This window comes from Cnephaeus nilssonii, assembly GCF_951640355.1.
Source record: "Cnephaeus nilssonii genome assembly, chromosome: 13".
NCBI classification, from domain to species: Eukaryota; Metazoa; Chordata; class Mammalia; order Chiroptera; family Vespertilionidae; genus Cnephaeus; species Cnephaeus nilssonii.
The window spans coordinates 16,892,993-16,913,977 of NC_137084.1; the positions used below are offsets into that span (position 1 = coordinate 16,892,993).

The 20,985-nt window shown below is 42.6% G+C and overlaps 1 protein-coding gene across 10 annotated transcripts in view; it reads right to left on the reverse strand.

The window, feature by feature from the left end:
• Positions 1-20,985, reverse strand: part of AMBRA1 (autophagy and beclin 1 regulator 1) — a 169,095-nt gene that overhangs the window by 125,352 nt on the left and 22,758 nt on the right. For 3 of the 10 annotated variants that reach the window (XM_079788541.1, XM_079788548.1, XM_079788547.1), the window contains exons 1-7: positions 15,422-15,629; positions 14,543-14,601; positions 13,849-14,032; positions 13,067-13,239; positions 11,869-11,935; positions 11,177-11,323; positions 9,870-10,906 (exon numbers count right to left, since the gene is read on the reverse strand). In XM_079788541.1, coding sequence (XP_079644667.1) covers positions 9,870-10,906; positions 11,177-11,323; positions 11,869-11,935; positions 13,067-13,239; positions 13,849-14,032; positions 14,543-14,601; positions 15,422-15,556 — 1,802 coding nt within the window. In that variant the 5' untranslated portion in view covers positions 15,557-15,629. Of the gene's footprint in view, positions 1-9,869; positions 11,324-11,868; positions 11,936-13,066; positions 13,240-13,848; positions 14,033-14,542; positions 14,602-15,421; positions 15,676-20,985 lie in introns of those variants that run through there. The other 7 variants (XM_079788549.1, XM_079788546.1, XM_079788545.1 and 4 more) reach the window with 3 other exon arrangements.

Consider the following 20,985-nt stretch of genomic DNA (forward strand, 5'->3'; position numbering starts at 1 on the left):
ATGTGGCCCGAAGTCAGTAAGCAGAGAATGCCATAAATGGAGCCAACTTGTTATATCTCCCTCATATAAGGCTGTTGAGAAGAAAAATACACAAACTCCTCCAGGTGGCAGATATTCAGAATTACTAAAACATAAGTAAGTCCTTCTCAATCTTGAAGAGCACAGTCCTGAAAAACCCAGTGCTGGAAAATGTATTGCTGAGAACCTTAAAATCTTATGGGAAAAGAAAAAAACCCCCACAGCATTAGGAGTCCCAAATCTATGAAATTATGAATACCTATAAAATTACGTTCACTAAAATAAACAGAAAATGGCATTTTACACATCTTAAATGAATAAGAATGAATACTATACAATTAACCTTCATTTATCATTAATAATATTCATACTCTTTGGCCCCATCAACTGTGCCTCTAGAAGTTCATCCTCTCTAGAAACACCTGCACAAGTACACAAGGTATTGCAGCATTGTTTGTGAAAGCAAAAAACAGAAACAATCCAGATCCTACCAACAGAGAACATGTTTAATTATGGTGCGTCCAACTGTGGGAACACTATGCCATTGTTAAAAGAATAACAGACCTAGATAGATCAACATGGAAAAATGTCCAATATAGTAACTAAAATGTGTAAATAAATGATGGACAGAAGATTTAGTATGATAGATCCCATTTTTACAAATAAAGAAAAAAATTCTGGCGTTAATACAAATTGTTAACAGTGGTTAACACTGTTAAGGACATTCAGTTTATATATCACACATTTCTGTAATGTTTGGATTCTTGAATTTGTATTAATTTTGTAAGTAGAAAAAACAGGCACCTCAAATTTTCCATTTATGACCCCTTGCTCACTGTAAATTTTTCAGCCTCTTCCTTCTGAACAGTTTCAGTAACATGCCATCATGGTTGGAGAGGTGGCAGGGCTTTGTTGCAAATATGCTACTAAGAGGCTTTATTTTATTTATTTACCAGAGGCCCAGTGCACGAAATTCATGCATGGGGGAGGGGGGTGTCCTCTCATCCCAGCCTGCACCCTCTCCAATCCAGGACCCATCGGGGATGTCTGACTGCCAGTTGAGGCCCGATTCCCGACATCAGGCCTAAACCGGCAGTCAGATATCCCTCTCACAATATGGGACCGTTGGCTCCTAACTGCTCATCTGCCTGTCTGCCTGATCACCCCTAACTGCCCCCCCCCTCATCAGCCTGATCACTCCTAACCGCCTCTGCCTGCCAGCCTGATCGCCCTTAACTGCCCCCCCCCCCCCGCCGGGCTGGTAGCCCCCAACTGCCCCGCCCCCGCCGGCCTGGTCGCCCATGCAGCCTGCTGTTCAGTCGTTTGGTCGTCCCTCACTAACCCCCCTGCCAGCCTGGTCGCCCCACACAGCCTGCTGTTCAGTCGTTTGGTCGTCCCTCACTAACCCCCCTGCCAGCCTGGTCACCCCACACAGCCTGTTTTTCAGTCGTCTGTCCAGTTGTTTTGGTCATGATGGCCCGTGGCTTTTTATATATTAGGATTTAGCAATTCTTCATCCACATATTTATGGCCTATCTAACTCTGACACACTCATTGACTCTCGCCTTATGGTTTTTACCACAATCTCAAGACACAAATTAATTTTTAAAATATGTGAAAAAAATAAAATAAACTATGAAGTTGGCCTAACACTAATTTACCCCATTTAGCAGAGCCTCTTTGATCTATTCTCAATCAGCAGCCACAGTGATCCTTTTAAAATATTAGATCATGCTACTCCACTTCCAATGGCTTCCCAAAGCACTCAGAAAAAGAGGTAAAATCCCTTAATTTTTACTAATTTTTTTTGTAAAATCCCTTAAATGGTTTAGAAGGCCCTGTATAATCTGGTCCTCATTACCTCTCTAACTTCATCTCTTTCTTCCATCTTTGCTGTGCTCCAGCCAAGAGTCTCAGGGATTTTGCATTTGTTCTCCTGTCTAGAATGCCCTTTCCCCAATATCAACAGAGTTTACTTCCTTGCTTACTTGATTGAGGTCTCTAGTCCAGCATCAGCTTATCAAGACTTTCTCTGATGAGCCCCCCCTTTTTTTTTATCCTCACCAGAGGATATTTTTTCCATTGCAATTTCTTTAGAGGGTGGAAAGGAGGGACGGAAAGAGAAAGAAACATCAATGTGAGAGAAACACATCAATTGTTTGCCTCCTACACATGCCCCGACCAGGGCCAAGGATAGAACCTGCAACCCAGGTACATGCCCTTGACCAGGAATCGAACCCATGACCCTTTGGCCCATGGGCTAACACTCTAACCACTGAGCACACCAGCCAGGGCTGATGACCCTTTTTATTTATTTACTAGAGGGCTGATGCACGAAATTTGTTCAAGAATAGGCCTTCCTTCCCCCAGCTGCCAGCACCAGCTTCCCTCTGGCACCCAGGACCCGGGCTTCCCTTGCAGCCCTGGCTTCATCTGGAAGGTTGTCCAGAAAGGCGTCTGGTCTAATTAGCATATTACACTTATTATTATAGATTTTTAAAATATTTTTTATTGATTTCAGAGAGGGAGGGAGAGGGAGAGAGAGAGAGAGAGAGAGAAACACTGATTGGCTGCCTCCTGCAAGCTGCCTACTGGGGATTGAGCCCGCAACCCGAGTAAATGCCCTTGACCAGAATTAAACTTGGGACCCTTCAGTCCACAAGCTGACGCTCTATCCACTGAGCCAAACCAACTAGGGCTGATGACCCTTTTTAATACTGCAAACTTCCACTTCAGCATCCCCTACATTTAAACATATTTTTATTTAAAAATAAATATATATATATATATATATATATATACACACACATACATATATATATCACCACTTGGCAGCCTAGATATTTTATTTTTTATCTTTCTCCTAGTAGAATGAGAGATTTATTGCTGTGCTTAAATCATATCTGGTACACTGTAGGTGCTTAGTAAATATTTTTGTTAACTAAATGAATAAACAAACAAACTGATCAATCAGAGTAACTTTTTCACCAGCCCAATTCCCAGTATTGTAAGAGCCATGTTCACGGGCGGGGCAGCCCTTCTTCATACTCCTCAGCTTCCTCCTCTAAGGCCTGGGTTTGCATTCCCTCCAGCTTCCCTTACCACTCTTAAAACTAGCTGCTTAAATTCCACCATCAGCTTTGTCTTCTTTTTTTATTTCTCAATACTTCGTTCTCTCTTTTCACAGCAGGAACAAGTCATGATTTATCCATACCACAAAGGATTCTTCCCTATTCTTTGTCTTCCAATACCAAACTTCTAAGTTAAGAACTCAAAAGTTAGGGTTTATTGTAACCTGAATACCAAAGACAATAATTCCAATTTTTTAGGGACATAATTACAGGAAAAGCAAAACTCTCTCTTAATATAAGAATTCTGCCCCTCAGCCAAAACCGGTTTGGCTCAGTGGATAGAGCGTCGGCCTGCGGACTCAAGGGTCCCAGGTTCGATTCCGGTCAAGGGCATGTACCTTGGTTGCGGGCACATCCCCAGTAGGGGGTGTGCAAGAGGCAGCTGATCGATGTTTCTCTCATCGATGTTTCTAACTCTCTATCCCTCTCTCTTCCTCTCTGTAAAAAATCAATAAAATATATTTTTAAAAAAAAAGAATTCTGCCCCTCACCCCTGTCAAAAAAATAAAACCCAAATCATCTCAAAACTCAAAAAAATTTATTCTAATAAATGCATGGACCCCAAAACAAAAATACATGAGCACCCACTTTTTCAAACCCAAAACACCCTACTTCTAAGCAAATTCAGTGAAAGCCTTCCACAGAAACTACAAGAAACATAATGCACCAATGGGAAATAGAACCTTCACACTTAATTTGATTTATTCAAATCTAATTTGGACTTTATCAAGACCAAGTATACCATCATTGAGACTGCAGAGTCTTTAAGGAGAAAAGCACAACAACAGCACTGACTGGCAGACATATTAGTATCACTGAAAGGTCAAGCCAAAAACCAACAAAATAGTCCCAAGAGGAAGCTGTAGATGAGGTCAGTGAACTGAGTCGTCCGTCAGTATCAGCCAATGTGAAGGACAGCTAACCAAGTGTATAAGACTTATTACAGGCTTCAGGCAACCAACATACAACTTGAAACAGAGGAATGAATTCTCAGTCTTCTAAGCTCAAGTTATAGAAGGTGTCTTCTATGTACTCTAGGCCCAACCGGTGGTCCACGGACCACTGGTGGTCCGTGAGGTCCGAAAGGTTGGCGACCGCTGCTCTAGGCCCGTGGTCGGCAAACTACGGCTCGCGAGCCACATGCGGCCCTTTGGCCCCTTGAGTGTGGCTCTTCCACAAAATACGGCCTGGGTGAGTCTATTTTGAAGAAGTGGCGTTAGGAGAAGTTTAAGTTTAAAAAATTTGGCTCTCAAAAGAAATTTCAATCGTTGTACTGTTGATATTTGGCTGTTGACTGAGTTTGCCGACCACTGCTCTAGGCAATGCCACTGCATTTATTCTACACATACTTATTGAGCCAACGACTCTCTGTAAGAATAAAGGGATATATTACTATAAAGTTATTTTTTTCTTTTTTACTAAAAACAACAAAAAGGATTTACACTGCATACTGGATCTTAGGGGATGTCACTTCAATCTCATTTGTTCAATTCAACTACCATTTAATGAGCACCTACTATGTGCCAGGTAATACTCTAGGTACAACAGACTCAGCCACTGCCTTCAGAGAGCTCACTGGCGGAAAAGGAAACAAATACTTTCTGCCATAGGTGCAATTTCGTATCTAGTACACAAGCAGCAAAGAAGAGGAAGTGATTATTTCGACAGGGAAGGTTTCCCGAAGGAAAGGGTGACAGCTGTGCTAGATTCTGAATAATAAATTATGTATACTCCCCATCCAAAGAAATTGGGAGGGATTTTAGATAAATAAACCCCTTAGACCAGTTAGGCCAGTGGCACAGAAAAAAAGTACTCAAGTTGGTCCTAGTCAGTTCAGCTCAGTGAATAGAGCATTGGCCCTCGGACTGAAGGGTCCTGGGTTCAATTCTGGTCAAGGACATGTACCTTGGTTGCAGGCTCAATTTCTGGCCCTGGTCAGGGCTCTCTCTGTCTCTCCCTCTCCTTTCCACTCTCTCTAAAAACCAACAGGAAGCCCTCGCTGGTTTGGTTCAGTGGATAGAGCGTCAGCCTACCAACCGAAGGATCCTGGGTTCGATTCCAGTCAAGGGCACATGCCTGGGTTGTGGGCTCAATCCCCAGTGGAGGATGTGCAAGAGGCAGCTCATCAATGGTTCTCTCTCATCATTGATGTTTCTATCTCTCTCTCCCAATGGGAAAATATCCTAGGGTGAGATTAACAACAACAAAAATATTCAAATTGGATCCCTCTCTGTATTATAATCAAGCCGAGAAAACTGGTATCTTCCTAATTACTGATTCCTTCTCCTCTGTGAACTTACAACTAGCCCTGCAGACATATCCATTTATTTCTATCAATGATGTTTCTGCTAAAAGTTCCCTGGAGCATCCCCATGTGAGCAGAGCTAAAGGATCAAACAAGTTAGTGGGCCAATGAAGCTTCAAAAGGCTTCAGATTGCTCCAAATTCCAAAGCAATCCCCTTACAAAAGTCTTAAAAAAAAAAAAAAAACACAAACAAATAAAACAACCTTAGAAATCTAATGAGGGCTTCCAACTCTAACCTTCGATGTTTTAGGCCAAATTTTATGCTATAACCAATGTCCTTCCCAATCTTCATTGATCATAAGGGAAAGGTAAAAATCAAAGACAACAGTTCTCAGAACACACTCAATCTTAAACACTTTAGACCTAAGGCCTTAGGCATTCCCTATCTAGAAAAAGAGTGGAGAAACAATTTATTTGGGGAAGACTTAGTCCAATTTTGATCTCTCACTTGTTGGGATTTAACAGTGAACTTCCCTAACTGGGATAAACTGACAAGCATGTCAAACTTGGGACCGGTGGGCCACATGCCTCGTAGGTCTATGCAACATAGACCTACACTAAAATACACACTACTGCTTAATATTCAAACTATTTGCAACAATATTAATTCTATCAGAGACACCAAGGATCAAAACATGCCTCTTTAGTCTCTCCCCGAGCTACAAGACCAAAGAATAAACCTCTCCCTTCAAGTAGTCACCTTCTTTTTCCCCCTACCGTTCTAGACTAGTGGTAGCAGCAGCCCAACACTGACACCTGCTGGGGAAATCCAAGCAAGGGCTTGTACTGCACTGTGATAATCAGCTCAAAAATGTCACAGCTCTTTAAAAGTAGAAGATGCCAATTAGCACCTGTTTGTCTTAGTGACTTATACTAGAATGTAGCCACTCAATTTACAAGGAAGTGGTGGCCCTTCTATAAAGGGTGTACACTTATAAATTTTAAAATATACCTCATTTTTTAGCAGAATATCAGCATTTATGGTATACCTCATCTTAGCTCATCTAAAAGTGACTCCTCAAATAATGTAACTTACAGTATTAATATACAATTTTACAATAACCATGCATTTCTTATAACTTTAAATTTTTTTTAATATATTTTATTGATTTTTTACAGAGAGGAAGAGAGAGGGATAGAGAGTTAGAAACATCGATAAGAGAGAAACATCAATCAGCTGCCTCTTGCACACCCCCTACTGGGGATGTGCCCGCAACCAAGGTACATGCCCTTGACCGGAATCGAACCTGGGACCTTTCAGTCCGCAGGCTGACGCTCTATCCACTGAGCCAACCCGGTTTTGGCTATAACTTTAAATTTTTTAAAGCACATATGTAAAATTGTTTACAAGATGACAAGGGACTTCATTTTCTACATATACATTTTTAAATGCTAGAACTTTATTTAAACCACAAACATAGTACTTTTTCTCTACAAAAATTTTTGGTAGATCCTCAATAGTTTCTGGATTTGATTTTATTTTTTAAATCCCCACCCAAGGATATGTTTTTACTGATTTTAGAGAGAGAAACATCGATCATTTGCCTCCTGCATATGCCCCACCTAGAGATCAGGCCAGTGACCTAGGTATGTGTCCTGACTGGGAATCGAACCCACAACCTTTTGGGTGTACAGGACGACATTCCAACCAACTGAGCCACCCAGCAAGGGTAGTTTCTGGATTTTATTCACTTACTTAAATGGTTTTTTAATAGATTTTTTAGAGAGAGAGAGGAAGGAGAGAGAGATAGAAACATCCCTGAGATGAAAACATCGATCAGCTACCTCCTGTACACCCACAACCCGGCATGTGCCCTGACTGGGAATCAAATCATTGACCTCTTGGTGCCTGGGACAATGCTTAACCAACTGAGCAACACTGGTTGGGCCAGTTTCTGGATTTTAAGTTGGCTTGCTTTATTAAGAAGTAATCATTAATATTTTAGTCACATGTGACTACTTACATTTAAATTAAATTTTTTAAATTTAAATGTAGATCCTCAGATAACATTAGCTGCATTTCAAACTTTTTGAATGGCTTCTATATGTCAGGAACTGTGATTGCTAACTTCTCAGCTCTCCTGACAAAGAGGAAGAACAGAATCCACATTTGGCTAGTGGCTACTGTCCTGAACAGCACATACACAGAACATCTCATCATTTAGAAAGTTTTCTTGGATAGCATTTCTCTAGAGAAACACGTTGGATTATTTTCAGACAAAATTATATAACATCTAGGTGGAGGATTGGATAGGGGACAAAAATGAAAGAAGGCTGCCAAATATCAATGTTTTGAAATCATTTTTATTATATTTTTCATTTTTATATGTTTAAATATTTTGATAATAAAAAGTTAAAAGAAAGGAAAAATAAATAAAAAATGGTTTGCCTAAAAATGAGGTTATCCCATCAGGAATATATCATGGAGGGCAGCTTGGAAAAATCTTTAGTCATCAAACCAGAGTTCAAATCCCTACTAGACCTATTATGGGACCTTTAACAAGACACTGAACTTCCCTAAGCCTCACTTTCTTCAACTGTAAGATGGGAAATTTAATACCTGCCTTGCACAAAGTTGTTGTGGGAAATATAAATAATTCATGCAAAGCAAGAACATGGTACCTAACACATAGTAGGCCCTCAGTAACTGATATCTCTATATCAAACAGCAGAGTTTACTTTAAACCACTTAGGTATTTCTCAGAACAACAATAAAGAGGTCCTGTTGGAAGAGGGTGGACAAAGGCTGAGCAGAAGCCCACTGTTGCTATGGAAACGGGCACTGGTAGGCTTTCAGAGCAGTAAATGAAGACAGTCCCTTTGTGGCTACCTTTAATAAACTTTTCAATGCCTTCTATATGTTAGGAACTGTGCTTGCTACCTTCTCAGCTCTCCTGACAAAGAGGAAGAACAGAATCCAGGCTCCAGATGTAAGGTAAAATACTCCAAAGCCGGAATTTTGGAAATGTTAGTTCAGAACTGGCCTCAATCACAGGGGCATAGACAACAACCTCTATTTTTTTATCTTTTATGTCCAACCAAGTTTCCCTGTTCCCTTTAAGAACCACCTACTGTCTTGCATACATCATGCCCTTCCTCCCCTAGTATGGACTGTTCCCCTAAAACAAAGTTCTCTCTCTCTCTACATCCTACCCATCTTTCAAGACATGATTTTGTAAAGCTTTCTTTGATTCTTCCCTTTTTCTGAAATTATACTACATTTAATCTCAGTAACATACAATAAAGCATTCCGTTCTCTACATTTTTTTATATACTTTCATGTAAATAAGTCTTGCCTCTACAATAACAATGTATACTCCCAGTGGGCAAAAACTGGGTATTTGCTTCTTTTGGGTTCCCCACAGTGCCCACCACAGTTCTGGAACAACTGTAACCATTCAACAAATCCTTATTAACTGGGTAACTATCTGAAGCATCCTCCCAAAATAACAAGTACATTATGTGCACAATCCATATTCCCTCCCTTGCTAGAACCTTATGTCAGAGAAATTTCAGTGGCTTAAACAGAGGATATAATGCACAGCAATATGCTGCTTGGATCCAAAAGGCAGATTCTGGGAGTTGGTGATTACACTAGATTTGACCTTTACAGAATTGCAGAAAGAAGCCCTAATAAATCAAGATAGATGCACACACAGCCACATTTGAACATGTGGTGGGCTATCAACTATACCCACTCAGTTTCTTCCATGAAACAGTTGCCTGAGATGCCGATATGAGTATGGAGAAGCCTTCCTTCTATGCATTATTCTTCTTCCCCACCCCGAGGTAAATGTCCATCTGGAAGTTCTACTCAAAAAATCTTAACTAAGCAACTAACTTGCTGTCCAAAAAATATATTTATCTCAAAAAATATGAACTATCTTCAACATATATATTATTTTCCTTTCTGTCAAGCTGCATTGCTCCAAAAGAAGAGCTGAACACAAAGCAACACAAAAAGAGCCAATACACTAATCTGTCCCAAGCAGGGTTCTCTTTTACTACTAATTTCTAGACATACTGGGACATTTTCTTGTTTCACAGTAACTAGCCCTGAATATATACAATCCTTCAAGAAGGTAAAAAAGGCAGAGGACGTCAATGGTTCTATCTCCTCTTCAACTCCTCATGCCCCTCTAACCTAATCTACACTCTCCTTTAAGGTTAAAGGTCACAAGAGCTTAACCAGAAAAGGAGCTAGCAGAGCCAACTGACTCATACTGCTAGGCCCTATCTTCTCTACGCCACCAGAGCAAGACTTTCCAAGAAGATGCAATGGAAGTAGGGAGAGCCGAACCAAATGCATGGGTCTCAGACACTCCAGAGCCAGCCACAACAGCTGTAAGACTAAAGGAAGAGACATAAGGAGAAAAGTAAGGGATGTAAGAGAGGACAGAAAGCATCTGCTTACCTCCTGAGTGAATCTTCCTCAGAGCTTTCCTCAGGCATATCCTGATGTAAGGCCTCCTGTGATACAGTTCCAGTTCTGCTGGACTGGGTGTAAATTCTTTCCCAGTGGCCTGTCTCCTGATTGAAGGCCACCCCCACAGTCCTCTCCTCCTGCGGACTAGCAGAGCTGCTCAACTCCAGCCTGCTGGAGCTGGGCGTATGGCCCTCAGTCCGCTCAAGGGGGGGTAATTGGCTGCCACTCGATGGCATGCCCTCAAAAGTACTGGAGACCTGCCAGGAGGAGCTGGCCTCGCCAGAGGAGTAGTTAGGTGTGGTTCTTTCCCAACGCAGGGTATCGTTGTTAAATGTTAGCAGATTGTGGCAAGCACGACAGTGATTCAGATGACCACGGGACAGGTTGGAGTTGTTCTCACTGCTGTGTGGGGTGGGCTGGTGGGAGGGGCCTGGCCTCTCAGATTCAATGTTATTATTGAGCATTTCCTGGGCCTGTTGGGTCTGGGGGGGTTCCCCATTCAGGCTCTGGTCCAGCTCCTGAAGCCGGTCATACTCCAAAAAGAAGCGTCTCAGGTCACATGGAAGATCATGGCGAATGCTGCCTGAGTTGTTTTGGCTGGAGCCATTCCCTCCATCCGACTCAGTTGCCAACCCTGAAGCTGGAAAACCCCTCCCTTCTGTGGCTGAAGTGTACACAGATGCTTGAGAGCCACCTTCCTGCTGCCTCAGCACAGACAGCAAAGTCACCGAAGAGGCACTGGTCCTGGGCGGGGGCATGGATTCCGCCTCAGAGCGGGAGTTCAGACTGAGCACTGTCCGGGTCCATTCAGATCCTGTCAGTCCGGAAGCTATTTCTCGGTGATACCTAGAAGGGTGGCTAGACAAAGGGCCTCCCAAAGAGCGACGGGTGGGACCCAGACTGAGGTTGCGGAGCGTGTTGCCGGCAGTGCTGCTCTGGACTGTACTGAAGGCAGACGGCCGGTTCAGGAGGCCCTGGTCCTGCTGCGTTGATGAGGCCTGCTCCGGGGGATGGAAGGGCTCGGTCTGTACAAAAGAAAAGGAAGGGGTAGTAGCCCTGGCAGAAGCAGGGGGAACACTGTCCTGGTGTGGCAAGAGGGAAGGAACTCGAGTGCCAGAGCAGCGGCTGCAAAGGCACAGGATCCCAAGGTGCTGGCAGCACTCAGCTGTGGGGTAACTGACCCGCTGTCGGAGCCTGATGTAAGCGGAAGTCCTGGGGCGCTCCATGGAGGGCTGAGGGGGAGGCGGTGGGGGTGAGGGGGTAGCAGACTCTTGCACTGTGCTTTGCTCTCCCACCTGGATGCCAGAGGAGCGAGAGGACAGCATGTGCAGGAAATTGTGGAGGAGAGGCGTCCGACGAACTGGCTGTGATTGCAGGAGGGCACGCTGTCGGTAGTGAGATAATTCTGTTCCATCTATGGGGATCTCTGGTTCATCATCACCCTGCAGCGTGGACCAAGGTGGGATGGAGGCAGAGCAAGACAGTTAGGTAGAACCTCCAAGTAAACCAAGAGAGCTACTGATAATCATCCAAGAAAAACTTTCACAGACAAGCAACAACTCTACCTCTGAAGTGCTGAGAACTGGCTTCATATTCAGAATCATCATATGGTATTAAATTATTCCCTTCCAATTAGCAACATTTCTGAATGAGTACAGCTGGCAAACCAATTCTCTTAAAAAAGACATCTTCGTAACACAGAGGCAGTGAGGGAAAGCAAAATGTTAACCAGCCAGAGGCACATGAATGACAATCTAGCCAACACTGCCTGGTTACTTCTAATGATGGAATCACTTGGGTTTCGGAATTGACTCCCCTGTCATGATTATGGCTATAACTTTGAATACAGTCTGAAGCTAGTTTTGAATACTGACTGGAGAGAAACACTCGGGCATTGAAAATTAAAGTCTAATACAATCAGAATTAGAACACTCATTTAGAAAATAAGCCACAATTTAGATGGAGTTGGAAATGCTGATTAACTTACCTGCTGATTAGAGGGGTTAACAATTGCTGTGAGTAAGTAGTGTCCAAGAGGATCAAATCTCACCAGACTGAAAACAGAAGAAGAAAGAGACAAAGACATGCATAGAGATTATGCTAATTGAGAAAAGGAAACATGTGTACAAATTTATAGCAATCAATACTGTAATGTCAGATTACTTAGGTACCCACTTCATCCTAGAGACTTTCAAAACTTTCAAAGAGATTAAAATAATAAAGTTTAATACTTCTTATCTCCTTATACTTGCCAAAATAAGGGAATTTGTATCAAAAAATAATTTCAAAAAATACCTAGACTTCCATTCCAGGAAGCAGCTACATTAAGCACACATTTTCTCATATCTATGAGCTCATAACAGCAAAGCATAAAATGCTCCCGTACTCTGCCACAAGTTCAGTTCCTCCCTCATATGGTAGCTACACTGCCAAGAAGCATGAGTTCTGGTGACAATGAACAGTTTCAGAGTAACTTGCAGAGTCTATAAGCTAGACTAGACTAGCTTATATCCAACTCTAATACCACGAGAACCAAAGGAAAACTGCATCAGCTTTAATTCAGGCAATGTGTGTTTTCATCTTGAGGGATAAATAAATATCAACTGGTATATTTGATGCACACTTACATCTCCCTCTTGCAGTTTGATAAACATAGATATCTAGGGATAAGCAATTATCCATCAAGCTTCCCACAACCTGAATACCTTTCAGATTTCTCAAAAAAGGGGGCTCTTCCAAACCCAGATAGCTTTGAACCTAAAAGATTCTAATGACTCCAGTTTTCAAAGACCAGAAGATAGGCCAATAATGAATAGCTGAAATGAACAAAATTAACTACTTCCCAGCTGACTGGCCAGCTGCTTAAAAGGTAGGAGGAGCACCCTGGCCGGTGTGGTCAGCTGGCTGGGCATGGACCTGTGCACTAAGAGGATGCCGATTGGATTCCCAATTAGGGCACATGCCCAGGTTGTAGGCTCTCTCCCCGATAGGAGGCATGCAGAAGGCAGCAATCGATGTTTCTCTCTCTCTTCCTCTCTCTAAAAATCAATAAAAATTCTTAAAAAAAAAAAAAAAAGGTAGAGGGAGCTATAGGGATAACAATCTGTCTCTCAAGGTGAAAGCCAAGTGTAAATGTTCTCTACCATGCTAATCCTATGCCAGACATCACTGGACAGAGGACTCACCGGACTCGTTCCATCTCGCTAGCTGTCTTCACCACAGCAAAGGGCTCCCTTCGGCTCCAATCCCAGAAGTGGATCTCATTCGCAGTGGCAATCAGAAGGAGCTGAGCCGTAGGGTGGAAAGCCAGAGAGGCAATGGCATTGTTGCTATCTGTGAACCAGCTTTCACTGCCACCCTATGAACGAATCAATCCCAAATATTCTCAGGTTACCAACTGCCAGCAAACTGAGATGTCAAATTCTCAAAAGGTCCATATTTAAGGTAAAATTACTATGGCAGGGCATACTTTAAATGTGTCCTCTGTAAAACGACGTAGAAAATCAGTGATCAAGCAGTGTCACCAATTTATCAGAAAAATATTACTGTCAGCTCAGTTCTCCAAGTCTTCTACAAGTCACCAGCAATGAGCATCACTACAGCTCCTGTTTCTGAAGCCTGGGAAAACTCAAGCTTGGTGCATGACATGGTGTACAACCCACTAGCCATTCACTAGGACAAGGAGCATATTGCTTTCATGATCATGATCAAGAGTACAGTATAATCCTTGCTATAAGGCAACAAAAATCCATCCTGAACACATCTTAGAGCATGGACGGATGGAAAAATAGTTAAATAGGGCATTCATCACAGAATGGAGGCTAGGCTTGCTATCATTTAAGTGGGTAAAGACTACCACTTACTTGGATGTAGTGATAAGAACCTGGCTAGTCTCTCCTCCAGAATTAAGAACCCAACGGTAAACAAGTCTCTGAATTTAGAATACCAAAGACAAGAAAATACTTACGTGTAAATCCCAAATCCTAACCTCCCCATCCAGGCAGCCAGAAGCAATAAGGCCTGAGATGGTGGGATGGAAAGTGACACACCATGGAGTGCGACGGTGTCCAATAAGAGAATGAACACACTTGCCAGTCTTCACCTCCGTAATATAGATATTATGGTTCACGTGGGTGGAGGCCAAGAGAGTCCTAGGAAATCAGAGTACAAAGTCAATGTGAAGCACGTGGGAAGGGAACAAACTATCAGCTTTGGGTGACACAGAAAATTGATACTATTCCCCATCCCAGGACAAAAAAACTACACTTCGGGCATTACAAACAGCAGAAATATTCTGATCTTTAAAAGCTTCTGAATTCTCCACACTGTCCCCAAATGAACAAAACCCCTTCAGAGAATATTTTTTTCTAGCCGGGAAACTATCACACCATTGGTGGCCTATATTGCACATGCAAGGGATGATTATTGAAAAACTTTCCAAGTTTTGTCCTTCGATGTATTAGTTTTCTTTGCTTATTCCTATTATTTTTATGGTTAGAACTGCTCGTCTATTTTCTTTCCCTTTCTGATACATTGTCAAAGCCCTATTCATATAGTGCTTCAAAGAGCCTTTAGGGGTTTGACTTGAAGGATCAAGTTAGGTCAAATACACAGAAAGCAATGCTATCACAAGTCTTAAGTAATAGATAAGTACTAGGTACCTGTCTGGGCTGAAAGCCAGTAAGAAGGTAGAGCGTGGACTATCCGGCAGTTCTACTCTCTGGGAAACAAACAAAAAAAAGTTTAAAAACATTATTTATAAACTACGGCCCACTCTACCTCAAAAATACACGAACCTGTCTAGATTAGTATTCACAGGGTAAATTTACAAACTGGACATACTGATGAAGCTGCAAATTGAGAAAGACAAATCTAAATTAGCTTTAGAAAAAATGTCTAACTGTAAAGAAAAAAGGTACTTCTAGCCCGTAAGTTCTTCCAAATTTGTTTTACCAAACTTCTCTGCCCGGCCCTAGCTGGTTTGGCTCAGTAGGGGCCCGGGTTCGATTCCAGTCAAGGGCACATGCCCGGGTTGCAGGCTTGATCCCCAGAAGGGGGCATGCAGGAGGCAGCACATCAATGATTCTCTCTCGTCATTGATGTTCTACCTTTTTCTTTCCCTTCCTCTCTGAAATCAATAAAAAGTTATTTATTTTTTTAAAAACCTCCCTGCCCGGCTGGTGTAGCTCAGCGGTTGAGTGTCAACTTATGAACCAGGATATCACAGTTTGATTCCCAGTCAGGGCACATGCCTGGGTTGTGGGCTCGGTCCTCAGTAGGGGGCGTGCAGGAGGCAGCGGATCAATGATTCTCTCTCATTGATGTTTCTGTATCTCTCTCCCTCTTCCTTCCTCTTTGAAATCAATTAAAATATATATATATATATATATATATTTTAAATCTCCCTAAGTTACATAGTATATCTATTCTAGTACACAAAATAAATTACACCCCAACTCTATGTCATTAACCCGACCCAAGGTCCCATTCTACTGTCACCCCTGAACAAACCCAATGTCAAAAATAACCATTTTTCTTACCTTGCCCTCCCATTTCATCCACCGGGTTTTATCTTCCACCAGCTCCTGCAGAAGCCGCTGAGCTCCGAAGGTCCGAGTGCCCCGTTCTCGCCCCCAGAGTATGCGGACAGCATTTTTCTCTGGAACAACCTTCATGGTGCTCAGTAGCCACTGTAACACCAGGCACAGGAAGAAAGGGAGCAAGCAATAGCTCCACACGCTGAAGCAGCTAAAATGAGGCCATTAAGGTCCTTGTAAGTTGTCTTCATGGAAATCTAAAGTATGAACATTAATGTCAAAGAACAGGTATTCAGAGAAGCTTCCCATTGCAAATACGAATCTAACCCAAAGAGGAAAGTATTCTTTTCATATTTAACTAGAGGCCGGTGCACGAGATAGGTGGGGTCCTTAGGCCTAGCCGGCAATCAGGGTCTATCGGGGCTGTCTCGCCCAGTTCTGATCAGGGTTGGGCCAGCCAGGGCCTGCCAGCTGCCAGCTGCGGGATGGGGCCTGCTGGACGGGGGGAGGGACCAGGGGAGGTTGGCTGGCCGTGGGAGGTTGGCTGTGGGAGTGCAATGACCACCAGGGGGCAGCTCCTGTGTTGAGCGTCTGCCCCCTGGTGGTCAGTGCAAATTATAGCAACTGGTCGACCGGTGGTTCTGGTCGTTTGGTCGTAACGGTAGCAACGGTAGCTTAGGCTTTCATATATATAGACTAGAGGCCCAGCGCATGAAATTCATGCACGGATAAGGTCTCTAGCGGCTGCTGGCCAGGGGCGCCTCCCTTCCCCCGACCACCTGCTGCCGCCACCAGCCCCACACCCTGGTTAAACTCCCGTCAAGGGGACAATTTGCACATTAGGCTTTTATTATATAGGATGACACTTTCTCAGAAATGATCCTTCCCCCAGAACTTCTCTTCCAAAAATATTTCTTCCTTTAGTTCTGCTCATATCCTCCATAGCTCAGCCTTTTATGTAAAGAATAGACCATTCTCTGAAGCAGTTATTCTGTTCTTATTTTATCGGACAGGGAGAACTTTTGCTACTAATAAAACGAACTAGAAACTTAGCAAAAATAAGACATGACTCTTCTGTGCCATGCTGCTACCCTAGTTGCTGGCACCCCTCCTTTCACTTGGTCAATCTCCAAACTAAAGGACAGGTAACAGATTTGAAGAGGCTATCACCTGCAGTATGGCTCTTAGTATTTCCTACCTAAAAGCAAGCAAGTACATGAGGACTACTTTGGAGTACCTTTCTCACTCTATTTTTCTCTTATCCACTAAAGTTCCAAAGTAGAGAATAGAGGAGAGAGAGAAAAAATTTTCAGTTCCTTTTTCTCATCCATCACAATCCCTAAGAACCGTGGTCGGCAAACTGCGGCTCACGAGCCACATGCGGCTCTTTGGCCCCTTGAGTGTGGCTCTTCCACAAAATACCACGGCCTGGGCGAGTCTATTTTGAAGAAGTGGTGTTAGAAGAAGTTTAAGTTTAAAAAATTTGGCTCTCAAAAGAAATTTCAATCGTTGTACTGGTGATATTTGGCTCTGTTGACTAATGAGTTTGCCGACCACTGCCTAAGAACATAAAATTGTCACAAATAAAAGTGCTACTAAGATGTCAACTAGCAGCAATATATATATATACATACACACAAAAACATACATGCAAATATTAAAGAATTGTGGCTCCTCTATACAATGAAATATGCAGCCCAATCAAATGGTGTACAAAATCCTATATAATAAAGAGGGAATATGCAAATTGACCATCACTCCGTCACAAAGATGACTGCACCCACAGCTGAGGCCAAGTTCCCATAAGGAGCCTTAACGAGCAATCAGCAGGGACCTAAGGCTACACCCTCCCCCGCCCCCGTGGGGCTTGACAGGGGACTTCAGGCCGCGACCCCCACCAGGCCGGGGGACCTCATATTGCAACCCCCGCCCGGCGGGGCTTGACAGGGGACCTCAGGCCATTCCCCCGTGCAGCACCGGGCCAGGGGACCTGAGGCTGCGCCCCCCCTGCCTGGTGGGGCTTGACAGGGGACCTCAGGCCATACCCCCCACCCAGCGGGGCTTGACAGGGGACCTCAAGGTGCACCCCCCAGTGCTGGGTCGGGGGAACTCAGGCCACGCCCCCCACCCAGCAGGGCTTGACGGGGGACCTGAGGCTGCGCCACCCTGCCAGTGGGGCTTGACAGGAAACCTGAAGCTAAGCCCCCTCCCGGTGCTGGGCAGGGGGACCTGAGGCTGTGCCCCCCCACCTGGCAGGGCTTGATGGGGGACCTCAGGCCATGCCCTCCACCCAGCGGGGCTTGACAGGGGATCTCAGCCCGTGTCCCTCACCTGGTGGGGCTTGACGGGGGACCTCAAGGCATGCCCCCCGTCTCAGTCTGGGGGACCTCAGGCCATGCCCTCCGTCCTGGCGCCAGGCCAGGGGACATGAGGGTACGCCCCCTGCCCGGCAGGGCTTGACAAGGGTGGGACTGGCCGGGTCTGGATCTAGCCCAATGTGAGGGGCCGGCCGGGTCTGGGTCTCACGCGATTTTGAGGCGCATGTGGGTGGGCGGGGACTTGACTCTGGGTCCCGTGATGCACCCCAGACTCTGACAGGAGGAAGGTTTTCATATACATTTTACTAATTTTCTTTCTTCTCTGACACTTCTATTATAAAGGGCAAATAGCAATATTAAATTATTTCCTCTAATCCCCTTTTAATGTGCACAAATTTCGTGCACCAGGCCACTAGTAATATATATAAATGTTCCGTTGCAGCACTGTTTCTTCAACTCTATTATGAAAATTTCAAATTGTACAGAAAGTTTTTAAAATAGTGAAACAATACATTATTCACCACTCAGACTCAAGAATTGTTAATACTTTGTCAAATTTGCTTTATCTAACTCCATCAACATATGTTTGTTTGTTTGTTTGTTTTTTCTGAAAAACACTCTAACCTTATATACCCCATTATGCATTTCCTAATAATAAGGACTTTTAGCTTCATAACCACAATACCATTATCACACCAATTATCTACGTAATACTCAGTCTTCATTAAAATTTCCAAAAAAAACGCCTTTAATAAGTAGGCGTTTTTTAAAATCCAGAATTAAATCAAGACTCAAACATAGAATTTGGATGCCATGTCTCTTTAGTCTCTTTTATTCTAGAACTAGAGGCCCGATGCACGAAATTCGTGCAAGAGTAGGCCTTCCTTCCCCTGGCTGCTGCACCCAGGACCCAGGCTTCTCTCACAGCCCCAGCTTTGTCCAGAAGGTGGTCCGGAAGGACGTCTGGTCTAATTAGCATATTACACTTTTATTATTATAGATGGCCTTAGGTTTGTTTTGGTTGGTTTTGTTTCTGTTTATTTACAACACAAGTTTTTTTGGTGTGTGTTTTTTTACAACACAAGGTTTTTTAAAAGACCAAGATAGTTGACTTATAGAATCTCTAACATCCTAGTTTTATTTAATTGTTCCTTCACAGTGCCATTTAGCTTGCCTCTCTATCCCTTATATTTCCTGTAAACAGGTTAGGTCTAAAAAACACTGATTAGACTTAGGTTGGTTTTTTTTGGAGAATGCTTCACAGGTGATGCTATCTATAAACCCCTGGTTTAGTAGTACATCAGGTGGCACATATTCTCAGACTGTCCCACTTAGTCAGACTTGGTAACTTATGTGATCACTTGGCAAAACATGATCACTTGGTTGGATTTGTAGCAGCCAGAAAGCTCTCTTTATAAAGGTGTATTTCTCCTTTTACAATGATAATCTGTGGCTAACATTTGGCACCATGTGAATATCCTGTTCTTCCTCGACCTTTTGCTTACTGGTTTAGCAGTCATTGATGCTTTTTTCTTGAACTGTTTCACTTGGGGGAAGATTTTCTAATGTCATCATTATTTCTACATTTATTAGCTGGCATTCTGGAAAGAACTGACCTTTAATAACTGAAGCAGATTAAATCCTTACTTTTTGGCCTTTAATAACTACTTCTTTCTTATTGTTTATAGTAACAAAAATTGGGGACAACCCAAGTGTCCATCTAAAAGGGATTAAATGGCCCAGCCAGTATGGCTCAGTGGTTGAGTGGCTCCTCATGCACCAAGATGTTGCCAGTTTGATTCCGATCGACTTGCAGGCTCAATACTGGGCAGGGGGGATGTGGGAGGCAGCCAACCAATGTTGACGTTTCTCTATCATGGATGTTTCTATCTCTCATTCCCTCTCCCTTCCTCTCTCTCTAAAAGGTAGTAAACGACTAATCTACATAAGGAAGATTCTCTGGGTACTGACAACGAGAGACCTCCAAGATACATTGTTAAAGGGGGTTGGGGGGGAGGCAAGGTACAGATCACTATATATAGTAATGCTACCGTTTGAATAAGAGAACTTAACAGTCACTTATTAGAAACTGAAGGAACAAGGTGAATGGAAACAGTGATGGAAGCAAGACTTCCACCTTGCTTGTTTTATGTCATTTTTAATTTTTTGAAATGTATTACCTATTAAAAATTTATTTTTGAAATATTTAATGATGTGAAAAATACATGTTAAGTGAAAAAAGCAGAATGAAAAATTATATACGTGGTATAATCCCAATTTTATTTTTTAAAAAGATATTGGAGAATAATGACATAAACGAAATATAAAAAGATACTAACCAAGGTTATCTTTGGATAGTGGGACTAGAGTGATGTAATAATTAGAAAATGCAGTGTTCTTTTTACTTTTTAAATTTAAGAAGTAATAAATGCTTATTGTAAAAAGTCAAACAACAAATTGGCTCTTTACATTTTAAAAAAGGTGGCAATCTAAAAAAGTACACAACTAGATTCATCCAAATACTCAGAAGGAAAAATATTTATAGCCTGTGCTGAAAGGAGTTTTCTCCCTGGAATATTAAAATGTAAAAAGTAAGAAAGATTCTATGGAAAGACACAACTCACATGTTCCTCGTCACATACAAAACACAGTTCCCTAAGGAGTGACAAAGGAACAAACTAGCCTTTATCCTCATGATACAGCTCTCATCCCTCATTAGTGCATGATATATGTATGTACACACTGAAAATGTCAACATGCTGTAAGCCAACCTTCTGAATAAACCAAGGATGAACTAACTGGAAGGAAACAATCTCCTTGGTGACTCTGACAACTCGTGGTTTAAAACCAAAAGTCTGGAAGTGAAACTGCCTCGCAGCTTAATAATTACTAGCCAGTAAGGTGCAGAAACACAGTTCCCATTAGTTCACCTTAACCCTTCACTGAGTCTACAACTCTTTATGAGCCTATAATTCTTTAACCTAATATAGAGAATTTCTGAAGAAATTCGTTTTGAGGGTCCCTTGACCTAACAGTGCAATATAAATGTACTTTCTAAGAAATAATTTTAAACTATTTATAATCTTGTAACATGTGGTGAAAACAGCAGCAGTCTAATTCCTAAAAAAAAAAAATAAATAAATAGAAATAAAAAATCTGATCTTTGACTTCATGTAATTCATGAGGAAAACGAATATATAGGTCACAAACATCAACTGATCCAGAAAACTGTGATGCAACCTGGAGTTT